Source organism: Lepidochelys kempii, chromosome 3, assembly GCF_965140285.1.
Source record: "Lepidochelys kempii isolate rLepKem1 chromosome 3, rLepKem1.hap1, whole genome shotgun sequence".
NCBI classification, from domain to species: Eukaryota; Metazoa; Chordata; order Testudines; family Cheloniidae; genus Lepidochelys; species Lepidochelys kempii.
Genome location: NC_136382.1, coordinates 178,840,110 through 178,863,580, shown reverse-complemented (window position 1 = coordinate 178,863,580; position 23,471 = coordinate 178,840,110). Strand labels below are relative to the sequence as shown.

The window sequence follows — 23,471 nt, the reverse complement described above, 5'->3', positions numbered from 1 at the left end:
ACTCAGATACTATGGCGATGGGCTGCAGCATAAAGCCCCAAGACAGAACGGACTATTTATGTGTGTGGAGTATTTGATCTGCATAGTAAGCGTCTATAAAAGGTGGACAAGTCCCTCCACTCAGAAGGTAACATTCCTAATGGTGTGATCTAGATGTGCTATCCTATATAAGTGATCACTCAGGTGTCTAAATGTTCTGTTAACACAGTGGAGGCATTTTCAGAATAGGCTGGGAGACCGGAGTATTCATGCTGTGTATAGTTTACTTTTAGATAAGAATCAGAAAGTGGCTGCTGCATTTACATAGCCTGAGTCTCAAGTGTTCAAAACTGTAAAGCCTACTGTGGCTCCACGCCCCTGTAACTTGTGATATATGGTTAAGTATAAACGATTATAACTGGGAGGGTTTAGCTTAGTGACCTGATACACAAAAAGAAAAGGAGGACTTGTGGCACCTTAGAGACTAACCAATTTATTTGAGCATAAGCTTTCGTGAGCTACAGCTCACGAAAGCTTATGCTCAAATAAATTGGTTAGTCTCGAAGGTGCCACAAGTCCTCCTTTTCTTTTTGCGAATACAGACTAACACGGCTGTTACTCTGTGACCTGATACATTAATCCTTCTATTAGATATAAATCGATTAGAGAAAAAAAGCCCTTTGCTCCAAGTATAATGCACCACCTAACACATTCTGTAAACAAATTTACATTATCCTCTACAGAAATCTCTAAGTGCTCGTTAGTCTATTTTCCAATAGAAAGTCAACACTGTAACCTTGAACAGCTGTTTCTGATAAATATATGGCTAAATAATATATTTGCTAAAAAAAAGCATGACCAGACTCCTATCTATAGTGTAAGGATTTGCAGTGAAGTGATCAGATGCATACCAATATGTATGTTTACCTTTCTTCTATTCTGTTCTTGTCCGTAAGTGGCTGTTTGATCCACTGATTAATCAGTCTTTGTCCTTGAGGAGTTTTGCACTTATTTAATAACCCAACCAATGATTGTGTACTGTTGGCATTTTCAACAGAACTCTGGAAATAAAAATGTAGAAATTATTTTAAAAATAGAGGATATGGCAAAAAAAAAAACCGATGACTGCAGCTTGGTAGAACATTTGAGTTTTCTAGTTTTACATTTCTGACCCAATGAAATTTAGCAGAATAACGGCACTTTGTGGTACTATACACTACAACCTTTAAACCAGGTCTGTTCAGATTATAGTACACTATCTTCAGTCCTTGGTTAGATATTAACTGCAGACCTGCCGTGTGCACCCGCACAGCTTTATATTTTTAAATGAGCTATACAAAATTCAGCCAGCAGGAAATTCGCAGACACATTTAACACTCAAAAATAGCTGATACATCTGCTTCAAGGCCTTCAAGTCTCAGCTTGGGTGGAGGGGTTTGTAGTTTTGATCTCTTCTCTCTCACCCTCACCTATAATTAAAATCAAACGGCTTCAAATGGAAATCCAGTCTCAGATCTGATTTCACTATCAGAGAGAGACACACTATAGTAATGCAGAAAGTGTCCAGAAGAGAGAAATGGAATTCAGCAAGGTAGAATATCAGTTTAAAATGAAAGTGAGAATCTTATTTTGGCAGAGTACAATAGCCACAGTCAAGATATCGGAGAACTGTATACGACAATGAAATATCAAGCTGAGTGCAAGCAGACCCAAGACCTAACACTATTTTAAAATTTGTCATGCCAACTCCAAAATACTTTATATAACAGTCACTGGCACTTCACGTATATGAAACATTTACTCTATTGTATGTAATAGCTAAAGCGTTTGTTTAAAAATACATACCTAGCCAACTGACGGACAGTAGAACAGATATTTGGTTTTGCATCTCTTCAAAAGTTTCCTAGCAAACTTTATTTTTCTGCACTCGCCAATCCACATTACAATTGTATGGCTCAGGCACCATGTGGAACTACATGACATCAGCTGCGCTATCAGTCAGAAACTTCCTGCCTCACAGAGCGATTGACTCAAATTGTAAAGCATGTAAGAGCAGACTTCATAACAGATTTTCTATTTAGATGAAACACTAGTCAAGAGAGAAAAGCCTGACATTCAAGCAGTAGTGCCATGTGGCAGACCTCTTTGTTCCCAGGCTGGCAACCCAAGGACAGATTAGGAAGTGCCTTACCCATAAGGCAGCAAATGCATAGGCTGTTTATTGAGCCACATCCACTGTCTTTGGAGAGAGCTGTTTCCAGCTCATTTTACCTACTTAGACACACCCTGTCAATCCTAGCTCAAGATGTTGCATTGTACTAATTACAGCAGCGAGAACCAGGACAAAGCTTTGAGCACCATGGGTAAAAGAAAGATCCCATGAAAAACTGACTGAAGATGCTCCCCTGATGTAAGTACAGAGAGGAAAAAAACAAAGCAGTCAAGTCCTTCATTTTGCTGTCTGAACTGCTTTGTTTTCACCCTGTAATTACTCTGGTTCTGAAGTTATAGCTAATGTATCACTTACAAGTTAAGTCTTAGAAATAGCTAAATTGTATTTAAAACACATTTTTAATCTGAAAACTGTCATAGCCAAGATTCTTGTTTTGTGTGTCTAGGTGATTTTCAAATCAAATCTGCTTGGTTTACGAGAGGCAACTCCTCTGACATTCTGCAAATTCAAAAGCAAATCTGTATGACAAGCTGCGTGTTTTGGGTGGTCACAATATTCTACAGTTGGGAGTTTGGTTAACACCAACTATGATGCAAAAGACAAAAAAATCCATCTTGTTCTCTGAAAGATATATTGCTCTGCAATGCTAACAGAAATAAGGAATATAGCAAGTAAAGCTGGCTAGAACTCAGGGTGTTCGGTTAGGGAGAAGTTGTTTCAGAATTTGTTTTTGTTCCAATCTGGAATTAAAGCAAAGTTACTGAAATTTTTAGGCAAGCCAGAGATCAAAATTTTATTTTGGAATGACCAAAATATGGTGTGCTCCAGCAGCAGGGGGAAAATCAACATCAGACCGCCCCCCACACACACCACCCCTCTGCAGCAGCAGAATTCCATAGTAATGGTTTGCTATGTGTCCCGGAGCAGATAAGCATGCCAGCTGTCAGAAACAGAGCTTTGAAAGGGGATATCCACATGCCTGCAGCCAAGTTCAAAACAATGACCAGAATGGCCACTTGACTTCAAGGGATTATGGGATGTTCCCGGAGGCCAATCGCAGTGCAGTAATGCAACATGTCATCCACACTGACACCCCGGCATTTCAGCCAGGACACAACAAGCTCTATGATTCTTGTGCAGGAGGATTACCAGGGGTGCTCCAGCTGCAGAGTCCAGGCGCTCTAGGTGCCTTGCCTGTGTGGACACCTCAGGCGTTAGTGCACTTGGGGCTGATTTAATGCGCTCTAACTTGCAAGTGTAGCCAAGCCCCTATGTTGTCATTCACTGAATCCTAGATATGAAACTCACAAGGATTCCACTGCAATAAGCCCTGGAGCTCTTGGGCCTGATGGGCTCCCTGTTTGAGCCAGGATTCTCCGGTCACCCAGGGTCCCTGACACTAAACTGTGAGCCTGGAGGTCATAGGACCAATTCCCAGGGTCTGCTGCACAGAGGCAGCCCCACCATACAGACTGCCTCAGGCTGGTGACCCCAGCACTTCCAATCTCCTGGGCCAGCTGGAAGCCCTGAGAATGCCTGACCCTGGTGTAGTCTGTATGGCAGGGGCTGTCCCAAAACCTGTGGCTCTGGAACCTGATTCTAGGAATCAAAGCTCCCAGCTCCACAGCAGGGACCCTGGAAGCCCAGGCTTGAAAACGGGAGCTCAGAAACCTTGAGTGCCAGCCCCAGCAGGGTCTCTGGAACACCAGCAAGTTTCCAATAGAAACCTACCTGTTTCAACAAGACTTTTGTGAAATCTGTAATAGATTTGGTGAAACATTCCACTTCAGCGAATTTGCATTTTAAAGTCAGTAGATCTATTGTGTAAACAAGGTGCCATTTTACTAAGCTACTTTTTGATCCCCTGCATTGGGGACTTTTAGGACTATATTTTGAGCTTGCTCTATGCAACACCTCCCTTAAATAAAAGCCCATCTTCAAATGATTAAAATTAGATGGGAAGAGTCCTCCCAATGCCAAGAATCTAGTCAGAAAATTACATCTGTCCCAGTCTCCCAGGCAGGAACTCAGGAAGGAGAGGAGTTTAGAGGGTGCCAATCCCAAGAACTCCTGCATAAAGTTGGAGAAGGGAATGGAGCAGAGGTTCCCCTCCCTAAACTCTTGGGTATAGCAGGAGAAGGCAGCAAAAATGTTCAGGCTTCTCCTTTTTCCCTGAGCTAGCAAGCCTAGGTGCCAGATCTGAGTTCTTTATTCCCTGGAATCTCCAGGAGTCTCTCCTTTGTGGAGTGGGGAAGTAGTACTCTACTCCCTGGGCTTCTTCCATGGGCCCCAAAATGCATATACTTTGTAACTCAGGCCAAGGAGCACTAAGCAGAATCTGGTATGAAAAAAATACAACAGGTGAAATCAGTATATACACCAGTGTTTGAACTATTTCTCTGTGGGCATAGTCAGCAAATACACCAAAAGCGACATTCGGCCGTTTGTTTTTAAAAAGGCTACGCTGACAGTGCCCATTTAAATATGTCAAGGTTTCTTTGGCAGAACTTTCAGAGGAATCTGTTTACTGACTGCTTTCAGCTGCATCTTGCATCACTTCCTGCTCAATAAGAGGAGCACTGTGACAAGCCCCTTCCTCCCTCAGCCCCCCAGTGTAAGGTAGGATTCTGCATGCAAATAAATGAGACCGAAAATACTAAGCTGCAGACACTGGAGATGGGAACCCCTCTGGCTCTGCCTGCTGGGAATTTCTGGGGGGGGGGGGGGGGGGGGTTAGATAAAGTCCCCCACTCTGCTTGCTTTTTTCAAGGAAATTACACAGCATCAGAGTGGCCAAACACACAAAAAAATAGAAACCAGAAATCAGAATCTCCAATTATGCATCACCACCGCTATAAAGGATTTTTGGGGTAGTCTGTATTTGCAAGTAGCAAAGTGTATACTTTTGTGAATTAAACTGGAAGCAAGTTCATTAGTTTAAATACATGTTTGTTTCTTACCTGGAAAAGGTTAAGGGCTCGAACAGCTGCATTATCCAGTATCATATATTGACTGAGGTCAAAGCTAGTCAATTCAAATTGTCCAAAGTTAGATTCATCCAATAAGAGCTCTAAATACTTGATAACGGCCGACAAGGATGAAATCGCAACCTAAAGTTACAAAGGTGTGTTACAGTAAAACAAACTAGTTCTGACAACAGATGCTTTTATAGAATGACAATATCCAAAAGTAGCATCTCAGAGCCACGTCAACGTAAAAAAAATATCAAAAAGCAAACAAAAATTCTGATTATCTGATGAGACTTTAGTCTAAAACAGGAATTCATAATGCCCTGGGAACTTGGGTTACACTCAGGGTCATCAAACCTCTGCTGAGTTACAAAATCCAGTAGATGTGAAGATAAAGCCTATGTGTCTCATGCATTTCCACAGAACTGGTTACCAGGAACCTTAGAAATTACAAAATACGAAGTATTTTAGTATATAAATACAGCATGCGCTAAATATATGTTCAAAATATTCAGAAACAAAAAAAATTTTTACATTTGTTATGGCTGTTTGCCAACAAACCATAAAAAAATTAGGAAATAAAGTACAGGATTAAACTTCTTGAGAAGAACGATTGGCAAGTAAGTAAGTATCCTTTGCATGTGCATCCAGCTTTCGAAAGCAGAGTATCTTGAAGTAGTTAGGTAGGAGATAAAGGTACTATCCCTGGCTCCCATCTCAAATCCAAATGAGACTAAAGGGGAATGGAATATTTTTGGGAGAAACTGCTTAATACTGCATATGCTTATACAGGTGTTTAAAGTCTGCATCTGTTTTCACTGAAGTACTATGGAAGAAGCTGTTACTGCTGCTCCCATGGTACCATCATACATGCTTACTCCCTGAGCCACCCAAAAAGAACTATCCTTCTGTCTCTCTTGAGGCTGTTCAAGCCGCAGAAGTAACCATACCTTTTCCTAACACATGAACGGTGACCCTAGGAAACCCTCAGTGCCAACAGGCAAAGTGTTCACTGTTCTGTAACAGTAACTCTTAAGAGGCCTGACAAACTCACTACACCTAGCACACCACTTTCATGGTACTTATCCAGATATGAGGTCATGTAAAATTAAATGAAAGCCAGAATCACACTGATAACTAAACTTATTGTGAACTGTATGTATGGATGCTATGTAAAGAGGCAGGAGGGTAACAAGGTGACTCTCAGGGCTGGGGACCCCAAGACCCATCACGTAGATGCCATAAAGTTGAAGAAGCCATTAATGGAACATGAGACCACCACCTCTCCCACTTGTGACCTATTGCAAAAAGTCACAAACAAATTAAGTAACCCATGCAGAATTTTACTCCTTACCATCCTTACCATTCCTAACCTGCATTATAGTCTATGGTGCCTAGCTGTGACAAGCAAGTTGGCCCTCCCATGAGATTTTTGCCTAGAAAGGTCACTGCACAGTTGCCACAGCACAAAAAACACAGGATGTTCTCACATATGCAGAGGTCAGCCATGCAGAAACTGGACTGGCTGGCCGATTCCATTTGCTATGACTAACCTAAATGTGTAATTAAAGATTTAAGGAACATTAAGTCATAGAAATGAGATTTTCAATTAGTTAAGAAGGCACAAGGCCTGCAGTCACTCCTATTCCTTCTGGGATAGAATTCTATAGTCTAATTCCAACTCTTGGGAAGGTGCCCTCTCCTACAATCACAAGCTTCCTCCTATAAAAACGTGACTGTTTCCTTGAGAGTAAGTGTTATGCAAGTCAGCGTGAGGGCACACGTGCTGTCAGGTAGCTATGCCCAATTTCTTAAAGAGCTTTGAATGTCACATCAGGACCTTAAAATGGGATTCTATTCCATGGGGAACCAAAACAGAGAGCATTAATTTAGAGGTCTCTATGATAAGTTTCAGACCATAGGAATAAGTACCTAAAACCACTTATAAACCCATGCAGAAGAGTAGGATTCCATAACCACCTTATGTACAGAAATGTAAATGCACCATGGCAAATTTAAAGTTACTTTTAATTTATGCTTTAGTAGTCCCTAGTAATAGTGGGTTTTCCTTTAAAAAGTGTCCATTAAAGTATCAACTACAAGGTGATGTAGTTTCAGTAGTCAGGGAAAGGTTTAAAAGAATCTTACAGACTTCAACCTTCCCCTCTAAACATTTGGCATCACGAAAGCCATGACACCAGTACAGTGAAATCAAAATTATACACTATTGCTATATCTCATTTAAAAAGTATTGTTCACATTTTGGTGGTGCTCAAATATGCCAGATATTGGACAAACAGAAAGGCAGTCTGTGTCCTGAAGAGTTTGCAGTCCGATTAACAAACAAAGTCAGGAAGAAAGGAATACAGTAAAAGCAGAGTGGTCAGTCGACAACTGACAGTGTTCCATTTTTAAAAAAATATGTATTATCAGTCGCTACTCTATCTACAGCAGCTACAAGTTACTCACCTGTTTTTCTATCTCTGGTAATGTTGCACTAGTCACTTGCTCTTCCTTTTTTGATTTTAGCAAGCGGTTGAGATCCTGCACAATATCTTTTGTTGTGAATTCAGCCTTTTTTCGGTCTGTAATCATGATTCCTCCTCTTTGAATGATCTGTTGTGTATAAGTTTAGTAAGTCATTTCCAGTTCTCAAGAGAGCGAAAGTGAACTACTGAGAGTAGTCTCAAAGACAAGTTGTTAATCTGTATTCAATTGTTAGACTATACAGAGAGAAGTAAGATAGGTGTTTACTTTAAGGGTATGTCTACATTACAAAATTATGTTGACCTAAATTACGTTACCATACAGCCACTGCAGTAATTAAATCACTTTTTATTCCTGGGGGAATTCTATGCCACTGCGTGCATGCAGAATTCATGTCCCCTGAAGATTTCTTTGCTTCCCCACAGAGAAATGGCTTTCTGACAGAGAAGCAAAGGGAAGCCAAAAGAGCAGTCACGCAACCCCCACTCCTCCCTCAGCAGTGAGGGAGCGTCATTCTCGGGACCCAGAGCAGCCGGTGGAGATGTCAATCACTGCAGGTCTGGGGTAACCTCGGCTTGTGGCTCCTACCCTGCAACAGGCTGAGCTGCTAGTCCCAGCTGGGCTGGAGGAGGACAGGACTTCCTCTTCCCCTGCAAGGAGCTGCCAAGGCTGGGTCAGACCCACCCCCAGAAACCTCCCCAGCTGCAGGAAGCTCCATACCCCACCCCCCACTTCCTGCCCCCATCCTTCCTCAGTTGCAGGGGAGGGGTCACGTTGCAGGGAGCTACGCCCCTGTCCGCCCAACCCCTGTGCATGTGGACCCCTCATCCATATCCATACCCTTGTCGAGCCTCACATCCCTGCACCCAGAACCCTTCCACCGAGCCTCACACACTTGGACCCCCCCCCCCCCCACCACCGAGTCTCATCCCCACAAGCCCCCCCCCCCCCCCCCCAACAAGCCCCTGTGCATCCAGATCCCCCTGGCACCCACACCTCCCACCAAGCTGCCCACATCCACATTTTCCCCCCCACACAGAACTCTCTCACCCCACACATGGATTCCCCCATACTTGGATCCTGTAGGATGATCTCCCACCTCTGTGCAGCCAGGTGCCTGTACTCCCGACTGCCATGCTGGAGCCACATTTATTTATTGACAAATAAAACGTGCAGAATTTTTTGGGAGTGGGAGCAAAATTCCCTCAGAAGTACAGACTTTTGCACGTCCCCACTACACTCCTTGTGTTAGTGGTGCATGTCCCCACCAGGAGTGCTTACACCAATTTAACTGTCAGTGTGGGGCAACAGTCCACGTAAGCAACACAGTGTCTATACAGACACTGCGTCGACCTAACTATGTCAACCTAACCACTACACCTCTTGTGTAGGTGGAATTATTAAGTTGGCACAGTGGGCATTATATCAGCAGGAGCAACATTTTAGTGTAGACACTTAGAATTAGGTTGACTTGAGCTGCCTTGCGTAGATCTAACTCGAAAGCATAGACAAGGATTAACAGTATCTTTTGTTGTTGATTACATGTTTTAATCAACAAGCGATGTATATATCATCCAGAATTCCCTCAAGTTAATATATTAATCCTGTTCATTTCTTAGCCTTTATCTATCTTAGTTCACAACTTATTTCAGAGCTTTTTCTTCCCATTCTCAAATAATACAAATGTAAATCAGTCAGTCCACATATTCACCCCACTTACGTGTCGCAGTTTTCCCATATCTCCAGAAGTCTCTCCTCCTGGTAGCACACATTCCTTAGGTCCAATTTGAACCAGCAGAGCTTCAAGGTTTGAGAACTGATCGTTATCTGGAAACTCACAGACACCCAGCTTCCTGAGCGTAGTGTCAACATACCCAACTCCAACTATTCTTTGTCCATCAGCAGTATATAGCTTAACACCCACAACACCAATGGCAGTCGACATGTCATTATTGCCAAAGAGAATTTCCTCAAACTGGGCAAGGTTACCTGGAGAACCCTATTTGAGAAAGAAAACTTAGAACAGCCCTACAATTTTTTTTTCTAATCTTTTGCAGAACAAACACTGTCCAGGTTAGTAGAACAAATTGGGTTTTTTTTTGCATTTCAGAGAAATCAGTGTTCTAGGATTTCTCAAACTTTAAAATCATCTGAAATAGAAATAAAAGCAAATATGATAATTAACTACATAAATTTGTATCCAATAAAATTCATTCCCAATGCAACTGGATTCCCAAACTATCCTGAAATCTGAAACTGCTTTTAAAATAAGATAACGGGAGTGAGGTAATATCTTTTACCCGGACCAACTTCTGTTAGTGAGAGCCACAAGCTTCTGAATATACACAGAGCTTTTCTTTAGATCTCTTCCAGGCTCCGTGTAAGCTCAAAACCTTGCATCTCACCAACAGAAGTTGGTCCAATAAAAGACATTACCTTACCCACCTTGTTTCTCTACTATCCTGGGACCAACACAACTACAACACTACATTCAAACTAAGATTAATTTGAACTACCTTTCTAGTCTCAAATTATGTTACTCTAATCGAGAAGTGTCAAAACACCCAGCCTGTAATTTGTGGACAACAGGACATTCAGATTCTACAGTTTTAGCTTTTGGTTTAAAAAAATTTCTTGTCCTAATGGTTGCAAAGAAAGCCTAAATGTGATTAATACAATGTTGTCTTTGGGGCGTGAGGATAGAAACATTTTGGCACCTGTAGTGTAGTGATTTTTGATGCTGTAAAACATAGTAATATAATATGCTGTATATACATGCTTTTTTTTTTTTAAAGGCACAAAGGGACAAATGAAATACTGCATGCTCACAGTACATAAAATAGACAGGGTTCTAACTTTTCAAACTATTAAGACTATACTTGCAGAAAAAAAATATGAATTTAAACCTCCAGCTATACAGTAAGTCAGTTGTCCTGAAGCTCCCCCAGAGCATCATATGGCACACCTGCAGTGCAGGATCCACCCACCCTGGAGTAGCGGGGAAATGCTGCGACATACGGAAAAATATGGACATACCTCCCCTCCCCCCGCCAATCATGTGGCCAACTGGAGGCACTGAAAGTCTGTAAGGAAGTTTGAAACTGGATGAATAGAAGCATAGTAAACATCTGCATTTTTTCCACTTCAATCATATGGAGATAGAAAATTGTACCTTGTATGCCAAATACCAGTCATTCTCTTTGGTAGATTTACTTCCTGCTTTGTTCTTGTAAATTTCAACTCTGTACTGACGAACCAGAAGTAAATCTCTCAGAAAAGATTCGAAGTTCATTTTACTAAGCACAACACTCTCGAGTTTCTGATTTCCTACAGGAAGAGGAAAAGTGAATAAAATATTTGTAAGGTAAATGTAGTATTGGTTTTCTTACATACATTCTGTAATTGAGAGCTCTGCAAAGGATAAATGTAATAACCTTTAGAGGATACAGTATTATTTTGACAAGCAAGGAAGAAGCACACACAAATTCCAAGAACCAAAATAAAAACATCTCACTTCGTTGTAAAGAGTATGCGGATTTCCAAGTGTTAAGAACAGCTCCAGATTCTGTAGAAAACTTGATTGACCCAGAAAGCAATCGAGTCAATTTCAAAAATTTTCACTAATCTATAAAATTGATCTACTTTTCCCTCTTGATATGGGTTTTACCCTCAGATTTTCTAGTTTGTCTTTCGCACTACACAATAGTTTTTCTGAGCAAGGAGAGTGGAAACAAGCTACAGTTTTCTCTTCAGGGGAGTACTACCAATGATAACTCATGAAAAACTCTGTTGTCCACATTAATTCAAGGGGCGGCCTCCTGCTATATAGTGACCTGAATTCTGCCACAATAAAAAATAAAATAAAATAAAAGAGTTAAGAGCATGCACATTAATTCAAAAAACCCCCCTATACATCACCATAAAACCCACTACCCTAAGGAAACTATGTGTAGCTGACAAAATTCTTGGTTTTACTCTTAAGTCCACCAAATTGGAAGCTTTTCTCTCCCTTTTATATCTTTAATAAGTATACCACCCACTTATCCTACAAATCTTACAACTATAGCAGGATTTTAGATTGTTTTCTTCATTCAGAACTCAACCAATAGCCATACAAATGAGTTACATTAGAATCAGAGGAAATGGAAACACACGCTGTTAAGCTCTCTCTCTGCCAACGCAGGATTGCTCATACAGCATGATGTTTAGTATTTTGTTCAGTCTGGTTTTAAAGTAGTTAAAAGAGGTGACCATCTGCAGCACATGAAGAATGTGTGAATGAAGTTTTACATGTGACCTTCATTCAAAATAAAAGTTATACTTTAGGACATTTGAATACTGTAGCTGATACTCAAGAGTTAAGTTTTGGTTCAGTTTAAACCTGGAACTAAGGAAGAATATAAATGCATGCATGCATGTTTAATATCTTCTGGATTTGAACCTTTATGAGCTTTAAAATTTGTAATACACTGTCAAGCTCAATAAGTCTTTACAGTGCAAATAAAAAAAAATCAAAGTTTAGCATGTATTACAGAACAATGTTTTCCCTCTTGACACAATTGAGGGAAAAATTACTATCACTATTGTGACCGTGCCATTCAGATTTATTTTACTGAATGTGAACTAGTAACATTACACTGTAGAGTAACTCCTCACTTAACATTGTAGTGATGTTCCTGAAAAATGTGACTTTAAGTGAAACGATGTTAAGCGAATCCAATTTCCCCATAAGAATTAATGTAAATAGGGGGGGGTTAGGTTCCAGGGAAATTTTTTTTTGCCAGACAAAAGGCATTAGATACATTTTAAACAAGCAATTTAATACTACAATCATCATTGCCGAGTATGAAGCGTGGTTGAGGTGGTGGAGTCAGAGAGTGGAAGAAGGTGGATTGTCCGGCTGCTCCTCTTGCTGAACTCGAAAAAACACATTAGAGATGATTGTTTTGCTTCCCCCCCACCCCCCACCCCTTTTTTTTTTTTTCCAAGTGAATGGCGAAGCTCCTGTGCATTTCACAGACTTTCATGGGAGCAGGGCCAGGTTCTGTGCATCTCTGCGCCACTTCTCCCCCTTGCTCCAGCGAAGCAGGAGCTGGAATGCTACTCCTGGAACTTGCTTTGGGCGGGCTGCCGCCCCCTGTGTTCTTGCCTCCCTCCAGCGAAGGGGGGGGAGCAGATAAAACATGATTTACTCTGTAGCAAGACAGCAAGGCAGGGCCTCTGCTGTGCACCGCCCGCAGCTGCTTTGCAGGCAGCCGGTGGCGTCGCAAGCACTTGGTGTAGAGCCCTATTCCCGAGCAGGGCCATTGGGCCAGTGAATCGCTGGGGTGGGGGGGTAGTGTGCATGTGCTGGGTGTTTACAAACTTATTGTACGTACAGTACCACAGTTGGGAGGTGCACCTACTTTACCCCGCACAGGTACAGTCCACTGGTACTGGAGACAATGAGGCAGGGCAAGGAGGCTGAAGGTGCTGTGGGCTAAGAGAAGCACGTTGCGCAGCAGCAGCTTTCCCTACTCTGCAAGCACCAGGGGCGGAGGACTCAAACCTCGGCCCGGCCACTCCACCCCTTCGCCCAAACCCATACCCTTAACCCGCCTCTTCTTTCCCCCCACCTTTACTCCGCAAGCCGCGTCCTCGCTCCTCCCCCCTCCCTCCTGCCAAGGGCAATCAGCTGATTTGCGGTGTTCAGGAGGCAGGGGAGGGAGTGGGAGCCTGCGCACCAAGTTCTTGCTCCTCCAGCCTCGCCCCTTTCTCCTCAATGCCGCAAGCCAGCTGACTGCTACGGGCCGTAGGCAGGGGAGGAATGGGAAGGCGCTGATCCACGGGATCTGCCGGTGGGTAGGAGGCACTGGGGCGGGGGGCGTAGGGAGGCTGCCAGCTGCGGAGAAAGCAGGCAGCCAAACAACATAATAGTGGAGCATTGCACAACTTTAAATGAGCATGTTCCCTAATCGATCAGTAACGTAACAACGAAACAATGTTAACCGGGACGACTTTAAATGAGGAGTTACTGTATTTAAAGCAATTCCTGATCAAGCACAATACGATGAAGTGAGCTGTAGCTCACGAAAGCTTATGCTCAAATAAATTGGTTAGTCTCTAAGGTGCCACAAGTACTCCTTTTCTTTATACTAAGGCCTGGTCTACAATGCACAGTTTTGTCAGCAAAAGGCAGCTTTTGGCAATGAAACAGTAGAGGTTTACACACTGCAATGTCACTGTCAGCAACAAAATAGAACCACCTCAAAGAGAGTCATAGGGCTTTTTACACAAAAGTTTTGACACCAAAGTGCCTGTATAGACACCACACTATTTTATTGCTGTAATTGGCCTCGAGAGGTTGTCCCACAATGCCCATCCCAACCGCTCTGGTCAGCGGTTCCAACACTGCTGCCCTACAGCCAGGCAAGCAACTGTCCACCCCTCCTCTCCTTTAAAGCCCCGGGAATTTTTGAAATTCAACATGCTGTTCGCTCGGCCTGGAGAGCTCACGTCACATCTTCCCAACTGACCTTGTTCCACACAGCAGACGCTCTCCCACTTGGACCACTGCGGAGCCGCTGGATCTGGGGAGAGGCAGCTGTGCAGTCCCAACTGCGCTCCAGCCATAGGAATTTCAATACCCATTGGCAGATTTCATGAAGCTTGGGCAAAAAAGAGCTATGATTGGGACATGCTACAATGTAGAGCAATGACCAAGGAGCTGAGGCACATGTACCAGAAGGCGAGGGAAGCAGAACACCGCCCCGGCGCTGAGCCCCAGACCTGCCATTTTTATAGGGAGTTGGATGCTATCTTCAGCGGCGACCCCACCTCCACCACCAGTAGCCCCATGGATGAGAGGAGACGAGACCCCTGGTAAGTGGTTTTGCTTTGTGAAGTGCAGAGGTGGGTTGAGGGCATAGAAATGTAGAAGGCTGGCTGTGTTTCTGTGTGCTGGACATTCCCCTGTGCAGCTAAGCAGTATGGCAGAACAAGGTGCTGATGCACACTGAGATTTCATGGGAATCCTCCAGAGATCTCTAGGAAACTTTTCTGGATGTACTCGCCAATCCTCTGCCAAAGGTTCCTTGGCAGAGCTTCTGTGTTCCTTCCCCCATTGAAGGAAACTTTCCCACGCCATTCTGCAAACACTTGCAGGGACCAAAGCAGCACACAGGCAAACGGCATAGGGACTGGGACGGAATCTGCAAGTGTGTAGTAGATGCACGCTTGCTCACTCTCAGGAGTGAGATATCTGCTACAATGACCCCCATCTGTGGAAAAGGGTGCAAAATTTAGAATATTGTCCCTAGTCAACTGCACTGCGACCCTTTCATATTGATTTTCATAGAATCATAGAATCATAGAATATCAGGGTTGGAAGGGACCCCAGAAGGTCGTCTAGTCCAACCCCCTGCTCAAAGCAGGACCAATTCCCAGTTAAATCATCCCAGCCAGGGCTTTGTCAAGCCTGACCTTAAAAACCTCTAAGGAAGGAGATTCTACCACCTCCCTAGGTAAGGCATTCCAGTGTTTCACCACCCTCTTAGTGAAAAAGTTTTTCCTAATATCCAATCTAAACCTCCCCCACTGCAACTTGAGACCATTACTCCTCGTTCTGTCAACTGCTACCATTGAGAACAGTCTAGAGCCATCCTCTTTGGAACCCCCTTTCAGGTAGTTGAAAGCAGCTATCAAATCCCCCCTCATTCTTCTCTTCTGCAGGCTAAACAATCCCAGTTCCCTCAGCCTCTCCTCATAACTCATGTGTTCCAGTCCCCTAATCATTTTTGTTGCCCTTCGCTGGACTCTCTCCAATTTATCCACATCCTTCTTGAAGTGTGGGGCCCAAAACTGGACACAGTACTCCAGATGAGGCCTCACCAATGTCGAATAGAGGGGAACGATCACGTCCCTCGATCTGCTCGCTATGCCCCTACTTATACATCCCAAAATGCCATTGGCCTTCTTGGCAACAAGGGCACACTGCTGACTCGTATCCAGCTTCTCGTCCACTGTCACCCCTAGGTCCTTTTCTGCAGAACTGCTGCCTAGCCATTCGGTCCCTAGTCTGTAGCTGTGCATTGGGTTCTTCCGTCCTAAGTGCAGGACCCTGCACTTATCCTTATTGACCTCATCAGATTCCTTTTGGCCCAATCTTCCAATTGGTCTAGGTCCTTCTGTATCCTATCCCTCCCCTCCAGCGTATCTACCACTCCTCCCAGTTTAGTATCATCCGCAAATTTGCTGAGAGTGCAATCCACACCATCCTCCAGATCATTTATGAAGATATTGAATAAAACCGGCCCCAGGACCGACCCTTGGGGCACTCCACTTGATACCGGCTGCCAACTAGACATGGAGCCATTGATCACTACCCGTTGAGCCCGACAATTTAGCCAGCTTTCTACCCACCTTATAGTGCATTCATCCAGCCCATACTTCCTTAACTTGCTGACAAGAATACTATGGGAGACCGTGTCAAAAGCTTTGCTAAAGTCAAGAAACAATACATCCACTGCTTTCCCTTCATCCACAGAACCAGTAATCTCATCATAAAAGGCGATTAGATTAGTCAGGCATGACCTTCCCTTGGTGAATCCATGCTGGCTGTTCCTGATCACTTTCCTCTCATGCAAGTGCTTCAGGATTGATTCTTTGAGGACCTGCTCCATGATTTTTCCAGGGACTGAGGTGAGGCTGACTGGCCTGTAGTTCCCAGGATCTTCCTTCTTCCCTTTTTTAAAGATTGGCACTACATTAGCCTTTTTCCAGTCATCCGGGACTTCCCCGGTTCGCCACGAGTTTTCAAAGATAATGGCCAGTGGCTCTGCAATCACAGCCGCCAATTCCTTCAGCACTCTCGGATGCAACTCGTCCGGCCCCATGGACTCTTTTCTCTTGATGTAGAACCCATTTTCTCTTGATGTAGAACGTACCTCCTCCTGGGATAAACTCACCATGCTGGTCAGTGAGGAAGTGATTTGTGTGTTAGTAGAGGTGTATTTTACTGTACTGTTTCAATCCTCTGCATGTACTTAATCATGCTTCTGTGTATTGTTCTTTGTGCTTCTGCAGATGTGGCCTTCGAAGGCACCCTGTACACACCAGCAGAGCACCTCCAACAGATAAGAAAGCACCCAAGATGGAGCAAAGAAGAGACATTCCAGGAGGTCATGCAATGCTCAGATGCAAAAAACAGGGAACACAGGCAGTGGAGGACAGAAAAGAGGACAAAAGCAAAAACAGAACAAAAAGCAGGACAGAAAAGAATATGAGGCTTACAACAGGGATGCAATAGAGAGGATGATAAAAGTTATGGAGAAACAAACCAAGATGCTACCATCCTTCATAATGCTCCAAACTGAGCAGATGCCTGTCTGTCCTCCCCACCAGCATATTCAGAACTCTTTCCCATGACTTCCCCAAACTCCACCCGTGAATTCCTTTCCGTTGTCTAGGACTTCTTGCTTTCCCGCTCACTCCACCCCCCAGACATCTTTTCAAATGACAGCTGGACTTATGCACAGCTCTGAAAGTCGGCCCTCCTCTGATACCTCCTCTCCCCACAGCAATTGTGGGCGTGGGTGCGGGTGGTGCTGTATTTTTTTGTACAAGAAAAGCGAAGGGTTTTTTTTTTTAATATGAACTCTGTTTCCTGCAAATTGTGATAACACATGGCAGCAACAAGCAAGCAAGCAGTTAAATCATTAGTTTATATTGAATCATAGGCCACAAAAAATCACAAGTTCCTCCTTGCAAAACTTGATTTCATTAAGCATTGTAGTCCAGAGCATAGCAACATACATTACTGATTCTCATCTTCGAAGTGTTGCCTCAAAGCCTTCCTGATTTGAACTGTCTCCTGTTGTGAGCCCTTCTAATAGCCCTAGTATCTGGCTGCTCAAAAGCAGCAGTCCACCCTTGAGCAAACTTTTTCCCCTTACCATCACAAATATTGGGCAACGTGCAACACGCAACTACGATCGTGGAAATATTATCCTCATTGAGGTCTAACTTGCCATAAAGGCATCGCCAGCATGCCTTTAATCTGCCAAATACGCATTCCAGGGTCATCCTGCAGCTACTGAACCTATTGTTGAATCGCTCCTTATTGCTCTTTAGGTTTCCCATGTAAGGCTTCATGAGCCATGGCATTAAGGGGTATGCCAGGTCTCCCAGAATCACTATGGGCATTTCAACATCTACTGTAATCTTCTTGTCTGGAAAGAAAGCCCCATTTTGCTACTTTCTGTACAGGCTGGTGCTCCCAAAGATACATGCATCATGCACCTTTCCAGACCACCCCGTATTGAGGTTAGTGAAACGCCCACAGTGATCCACAAGTGCCTGCAACACCACGGAGAAGTACCCCTTACTATTGATGTACTCCGTCACAAGGTTGTATGGTGCCAATGTTATACCAATAAATTAAAAACCAGCAGGATCTTATTAAAGAGGAAAAGGCAAAATACCACATGTATTGTGAATACAGAAAGAATCATAGTAAGCAGTTATAGCTATAACATTCCATTCAGTCTCATATTTATTCACACATTCATTCATACACACACACACACACAGGTTCTGCAAGGTTGTTATCATAGTTACCAGCCTTAGAGTTGCTCATGCCAAGCCACTGGCCAGGTGACCTGGACATGAGGAGGGAGCAAGGCCTTGTCAGATGCTCATCTGATGCTCCTGGAAGTTGGTTTGCAGAATCAGACCCCAAAGTTCTCGCTTTCTAGAGTCCATTTTTATAGGAATTTCTTCCTATGCCAGTCTATGGGAATTGCTTCATCATGCTGTTGCTGAATCAATCAGCAGATAGCACGTTCCTGACGGCTCCATGCTGCCAGATGTTATCTTGTTCTTTGGTTCTCCCATTCTTGAGGCTGTTGGGTGGATTCCAGTCTGCCCTCCAGGGGGTCCTCTCATTATTTTCACTTGACGCCTTCTTCAGCCGATGGACACTGGATTCTTAGGCTGGCACCTCCCTGATCGTTCAGTTATTATCCACACCAAGCATCCATCCACATACATCCTCTATCTCTATTTTAATCACAATTGTTAATACAACAAAAGGGCAGGGAGTCTCTGGGTGCTGTTTCTGTTGTTACAGAGTATTGCTTTGAGTCTCTCTCTGTGTGAATTGCTTTGAGAACAGACTCTGTCTTAAAATGTACTAAGGCAACTAGCAGCTTGCAAGTTTCACACAGAGGGAGAGAAACAGTACCAAAAACCAAGAGACCTCTTAATTAATAATACCCTGGAATTTAAACTATGGGGAATCAAACTCATTTGTGATTTTAATACAGAACTTCTTTAATATGATCCAACACCAAAACTGGAAAGTGTGCACCATCTATTGCTCCTCCACAATTAGGGAAAGCCATCTGCTATTTCACATGCCAAGAGTCACGGTCTTTCATAGCAGGATGCAATTAATGGCCTTGCACACTCCTGTTAACGCAGCCCCAACGGTTGACTGCCCAACTCCAAATTGATTTGCAAACAACTGGTAGCAATCTGGAGTCGCTAGCTTCCACACACTGATCACCATGCGCTTCTCCACTGAGAGCAGCTCTCATTTGGGTATCCCTGCGCCACAGGGCTGGGGCGAACTCAGCACACAGTTCCAGGAAGGTGACTTTCCTCACCCAAAAGTTCTGCAGTCATCCCAGACTTGCATAACGATGCCATCCCGCCACTCAGTGCTGGGTTCCCATGCCCAAAAGCGACAGTCCACGTGTTCAGTGTTTCCGTGAATGCCAAAAGTTATGTGTATTGCTTCTATTCATGGCACACAGCAGGTCAGGCAACCATGAATCCTGCTCAGATTGGAACTTCACGAATTAACTGCACTGCCGTTCGCAATGTGCTACTGACAGCTAGAAGAGCATCTGATAGCAGTGCAGGATCCATTCTTTCAGACAGGTGGCAGAGCGAGCAGAAAACAAGCAACACTGAAAAATGCCTTGAGCCAAAGACAGAAGCACATGGAATGCTGGGATGGAAAGCAGTGCATCATGGGACACTGAGCCCAGACTCATGATGTGCTGCGATCCACTCCGCCTTTCCACAAGACCTAGCGGCAGAAGGCGGACAACTGAACTGTGGGATAGCTACCCATAGTGCATTACTCTCACTGTTGATGCTACTGCCCCAAGTGTGGATGCGCTCTGCTGACAGAGGAAGACAGTGTGAACATTCAACAATGATTTTCTTTTAGCACATTTTTGATCATCAACCAAACTTTCAGTAAAAAAAACTGTCAGTGTAGACATGGCCTAAGTTTGCCTCTCACATTGCAGTATTTTTCTGGATATCATTCTCTTTGGGCTTATCTAGATGCTCACAATATAAGTTACACAGTGAGGAAACGGAAAAAAAAATATGCACTATATAATTAACATGCTAAATTCATTGCTGAAAGGCATTACTTGGCAAACAGCCTAATGCAATTCACAAACGGGAATTCACAGTTACAGCCACTAGAGACAACAGTACCTGGACTGCACTATGCCTCAGAGCATGTTGGTTAGTTATTACAATTTGGGGGGGGAGGGACATTAAAAATATTGCCAATCATGGTGTAACACTGCACTACACAATTGGCTGGACAGATTAGGAACGATTTAATTCCAAGTGTCCTATCACCCTAGGATTATGGGAAAGGCAAAGAGGAGTGCTTACATGAATTTAGGACAAAGTTTTCTTGCTTGGGTATCTAAAGTTAAACACCTAAAGCAGTGGTATCCAACCTTCTTAGCTTGGAGCCAAACATTTTATTTCGAACAGGTCAGGTGCCACATAATAATTTAGGGGAAAGTCTGTCCCATTACACTTACTTTGCAGACCTAGGGGAACTGGAACCACCCACAAATACCTAAGATTAGGGAAATTCCAAGCATGCGTAGAGCCAGCGCAACAAGTTTCAACATCTCCCTTCCCACAACCCTGGGTGCAAGGCTAGGGGGAGCGTGTCATACTCTGGCTATTCCTAGCTGACCCGCGGTCCACTGGGGAAATACCCAGTGAGCACAAGTTACAGCAACTCAGAGACCTATAAATACATCCGATGAAGCGGGTTCTAGCCCACGAAAGCTTATGCCCAAATAAATCTGTTAATCTGTAAGGTGCCATCGGACTCCTTGTTGTTTTTGTGGATACAGACTAACAGGGCTACCCCCTGATACTTGAGACCTATAAATAACCACTTATTGGTCTAAAACAAGTGCTTAGACTTTTAAATGTTGTCAAGGTTCCTCCCCCACTCTGAACTCTAGGGTATAGATGTGGGGACCTGCATGAAAAACCTCCTAAGCTTCTCTTTACCAGCTTAGGTCAAAACTTCCCCAAGGTATAAAATATTCCACCCTTTGTCCTTGGATTGGCCGCTACCACCACCAAACTAATACTGGTTACTGGGGAAGAGCTGTTTGGACATGTCTTTCCCCCCAAAATACTTCCCAAAACCTTACACCCCACTTCCTGGACAAGGTTTGGTAAAAAGCCTCACCAATTTGCGTAGGTGACTACAGACCCAGACCCTTGGATTTTAAGAACAATGAACAATCCTCCCAACACTTGCACCCCCCCTTTTCTGGGAAATGTTGGATAAAAAGCCTCACCAATTTGCATAGGTGACCACAGACCCAAACCCTTGGATCTGAGAACAATGAAAAAGCATTCAGTTTTCTTACAAGAAGACTTTTAATAAAAATAGTAGTAAACAGAAATAAAGAAATCCCCTCTGTAAAATCACGATGGTAGATACCTTACAGGGTAATTAGATTCAAAAACATAGAGAACCCCTCTAGGCAAAACCTTTAGTTACAAAAAAGATACACAGACAGAAATAGTTATTCTATTCAGCACAGTTCTTTTCTCAGCCATTTAAAGAAATCATAATCTAACATGTACCTAGCTAGATTACTTACTAAAAGTTCTAAGACTCCATTCCTGGTCTATCCCCGACAAAGACAAGACTATAGACAGACACACAGACTCTTTGTTTCTCTCCCTCCTCCCAGCTTTTGAAAGTATCTTGTCTCCTCCTCATTGGTCATTCTGGTCAGGTGCCAGCGAGGTTACCTTTAGCTTCTTAACCCTTTACAGGTGAGAGGAGCTTTCCCCTGGCCAGGAGGGATTTCAAAGGGGTTTACCCTTCCCTTTATATTTATGACAAATGTCAACGTGTGTGTCTAATATGAATACAGGTTTGGAACCATGGCCCACAAGATCTTTCAGAAGTGTTTTAAACCTAACTGAACATAATTAAACCACAAGTCTTATCCCCTTAAGCAACCATACAAGAGATTTTCATTCCTGAACCCAAAACATCAATACATTTCTTGCTTAGAGCCAGCCCAGGTGGCAGCCCCCAACACATTGCTCTCACTTCTCCAACTAATCTATCCAGTCCTGTATTTCTCGGTTGTACTTTTAAATGGGAGTCACTGCATAGGTGGTTTGCTAAATGTGTAATCTGAGATTTCACTCAATTTAATAAATTCACCAGAAACAACATATGGCAGATACAGTAAAGAAGCTTACTCTGCAATAGGGCAACATGCAGTTAAATAGAGTGATCCGATGATTACAGTACTGTATAATGGTAACTAACAAATCCTCACTGTTGTAATGATTGTTTAGTCCCCAATACTGACACAGCAAAAATTTGTGGACCTGCTGAAGCTTCCTAAATAGTTAAAAATGCATCCATAACTGAGGTCACACTTTCTGCTCACTCTCTTACAGAGAGTCCCTCAAATGCCAACCATGACCCAGAATCCTATGCACCAGCAGCAGGCGCGTTCAAATCTGGGGCCTTGGCAGCTAATCAGAAGGCTCTGGAGCGCATTTAAGAGCCAAAAACAAACCCACGCCAGACGAGAAGAGGGGCACGTTCGCGTAATCAGCGAGGCGCCGGAGGGACGCAAAGGGCTACAGTAACAACATACGGGTAACAAGTGGGTATGTAGAAGTTGTGCGGCCAGCAGAGAACAGCCCAGGACTGAGCTGGGGGCAAGCTTTAGGCAGGACACCCACCCCACGTCCTTTCACAGTTACCCTGTGAGCAGCGCCCACATGGGGAGACTCTACTGCTGAGCCCAGCACACCCTAACCTACAGCTACAGTCACACACGAGACCCCAGCGTCCCCAAGCACAGGGCCGCCCACCCGGCTGCGCCCCGGCCCTTGGCCCAAGCCGAGATTACCCCCCGGCCGGCCGGCTGCCGCCCCGACCCGCGCACCGCCGCCCTGCCGGGCCCCCGCCGCCGGACCCCGCCAGTACCTGGGCCCCCCGCCAGCAGCCGGATGACGCCGCGGGTGCGGAAGAGCTCGCGGGCGGCCAGCAGCGCGTCCCCGCCGTGCACCGTGTAGTGCTCGCCGCGCTCGAAGAAGCGCACGGTGGTGTCGGGCTTGTCGGGCAGCGCCAGCACCGCGCGCACGAACCCGCCCTCGGCGCCCGAGCCCTCCGGCCACAGCGACTCCCCCGCGGAGACAGGCGCCGCCGCCGCCATGCTGCAATCTCCCGCCAGCGCCGCCCCCGCTCCCCGCTCCCCGCCCGGCTCCGCCAATCACCGCGCGGCCGGCACGCACGGCGCCCGCGTGCCGCGTTCTATCCCCGCCCCTATCCCCAGGCGGGCGGCGCTCCCGCCGATCGCTGTGCTGCGCGGCCGCGCGGCGATCAAAGGGGAGGAGCCCTGGCCTGCTCCGTGTCCTCCTGCGGCGACCGCCGGGGGCGGGGCTGGCTCCCGCAGGGAGGGTTTTGCCGGGTCCGTAGGGCGGGGGAGCCGCCCGGGGCGCTCGGGTTGGCCCTGCCCCCAGCCTGGTTGTCGCCGATCCCTCTCCGCCCGCGGTCCCGCCGG

At 44.8% G+C, this 23,471-nt stretch overlaps 1 protein-coding gene across 6 annotated transcripts in view; it reads right to left on the bottom strand.

Annotated features, from left to right (window-relative positions):
- The window catches only part of MSH2 (mutS homolog 2), a 107,255-nt gene extending 84,109 nt beyond the window's left edge, over positions 1 to 23,146 (bottom strand). For 3 of the 6 annotated variants that reach the window (XR_012158275.2, XM_073339150.2, XM_078852293.1), the window contains exons 1-6: positions 22,895 to 23,146; positions 10,781 to 10,935; positions 9,329 to 9,607; positions 7,591 to 7,737; positions 5,113 to 5,262; positions 907 to 1,040 (exon numbers count right to left, since the gene is read on the bottom strand). Coding sequence is in view for 5 of the 6 variants with exons in the window: in XM_073339150.2 (XP_073195251.1) it covers positions 907 to 1,040; positions 5,113 to 5,262; positions 7,591 to 7,737; positions 9,329 to 9,607; positions 10,781 to 10,935; positions 22,895 to 23,123 (1,094 nt within the window). In the remaining variant the exon portion in view is untranslated. Of the gene's footprint in view, positions 1 to 906; positions 1,041 to 5,112; positions 5,263 to 7,590; positions 7,738 to 9,328; positions 9,608 to 10,780; positions 10,936 to 22,894 lie in introns of those variants that run through there. The other 3 variants (XM_073339151.2, XM_073339153.2, XM_073339152.2) reach the window with 3 other exon arrangements.
- Between the last annotated feature and the right edge of the window lie 325 nt (positions 23,147 to 23,471).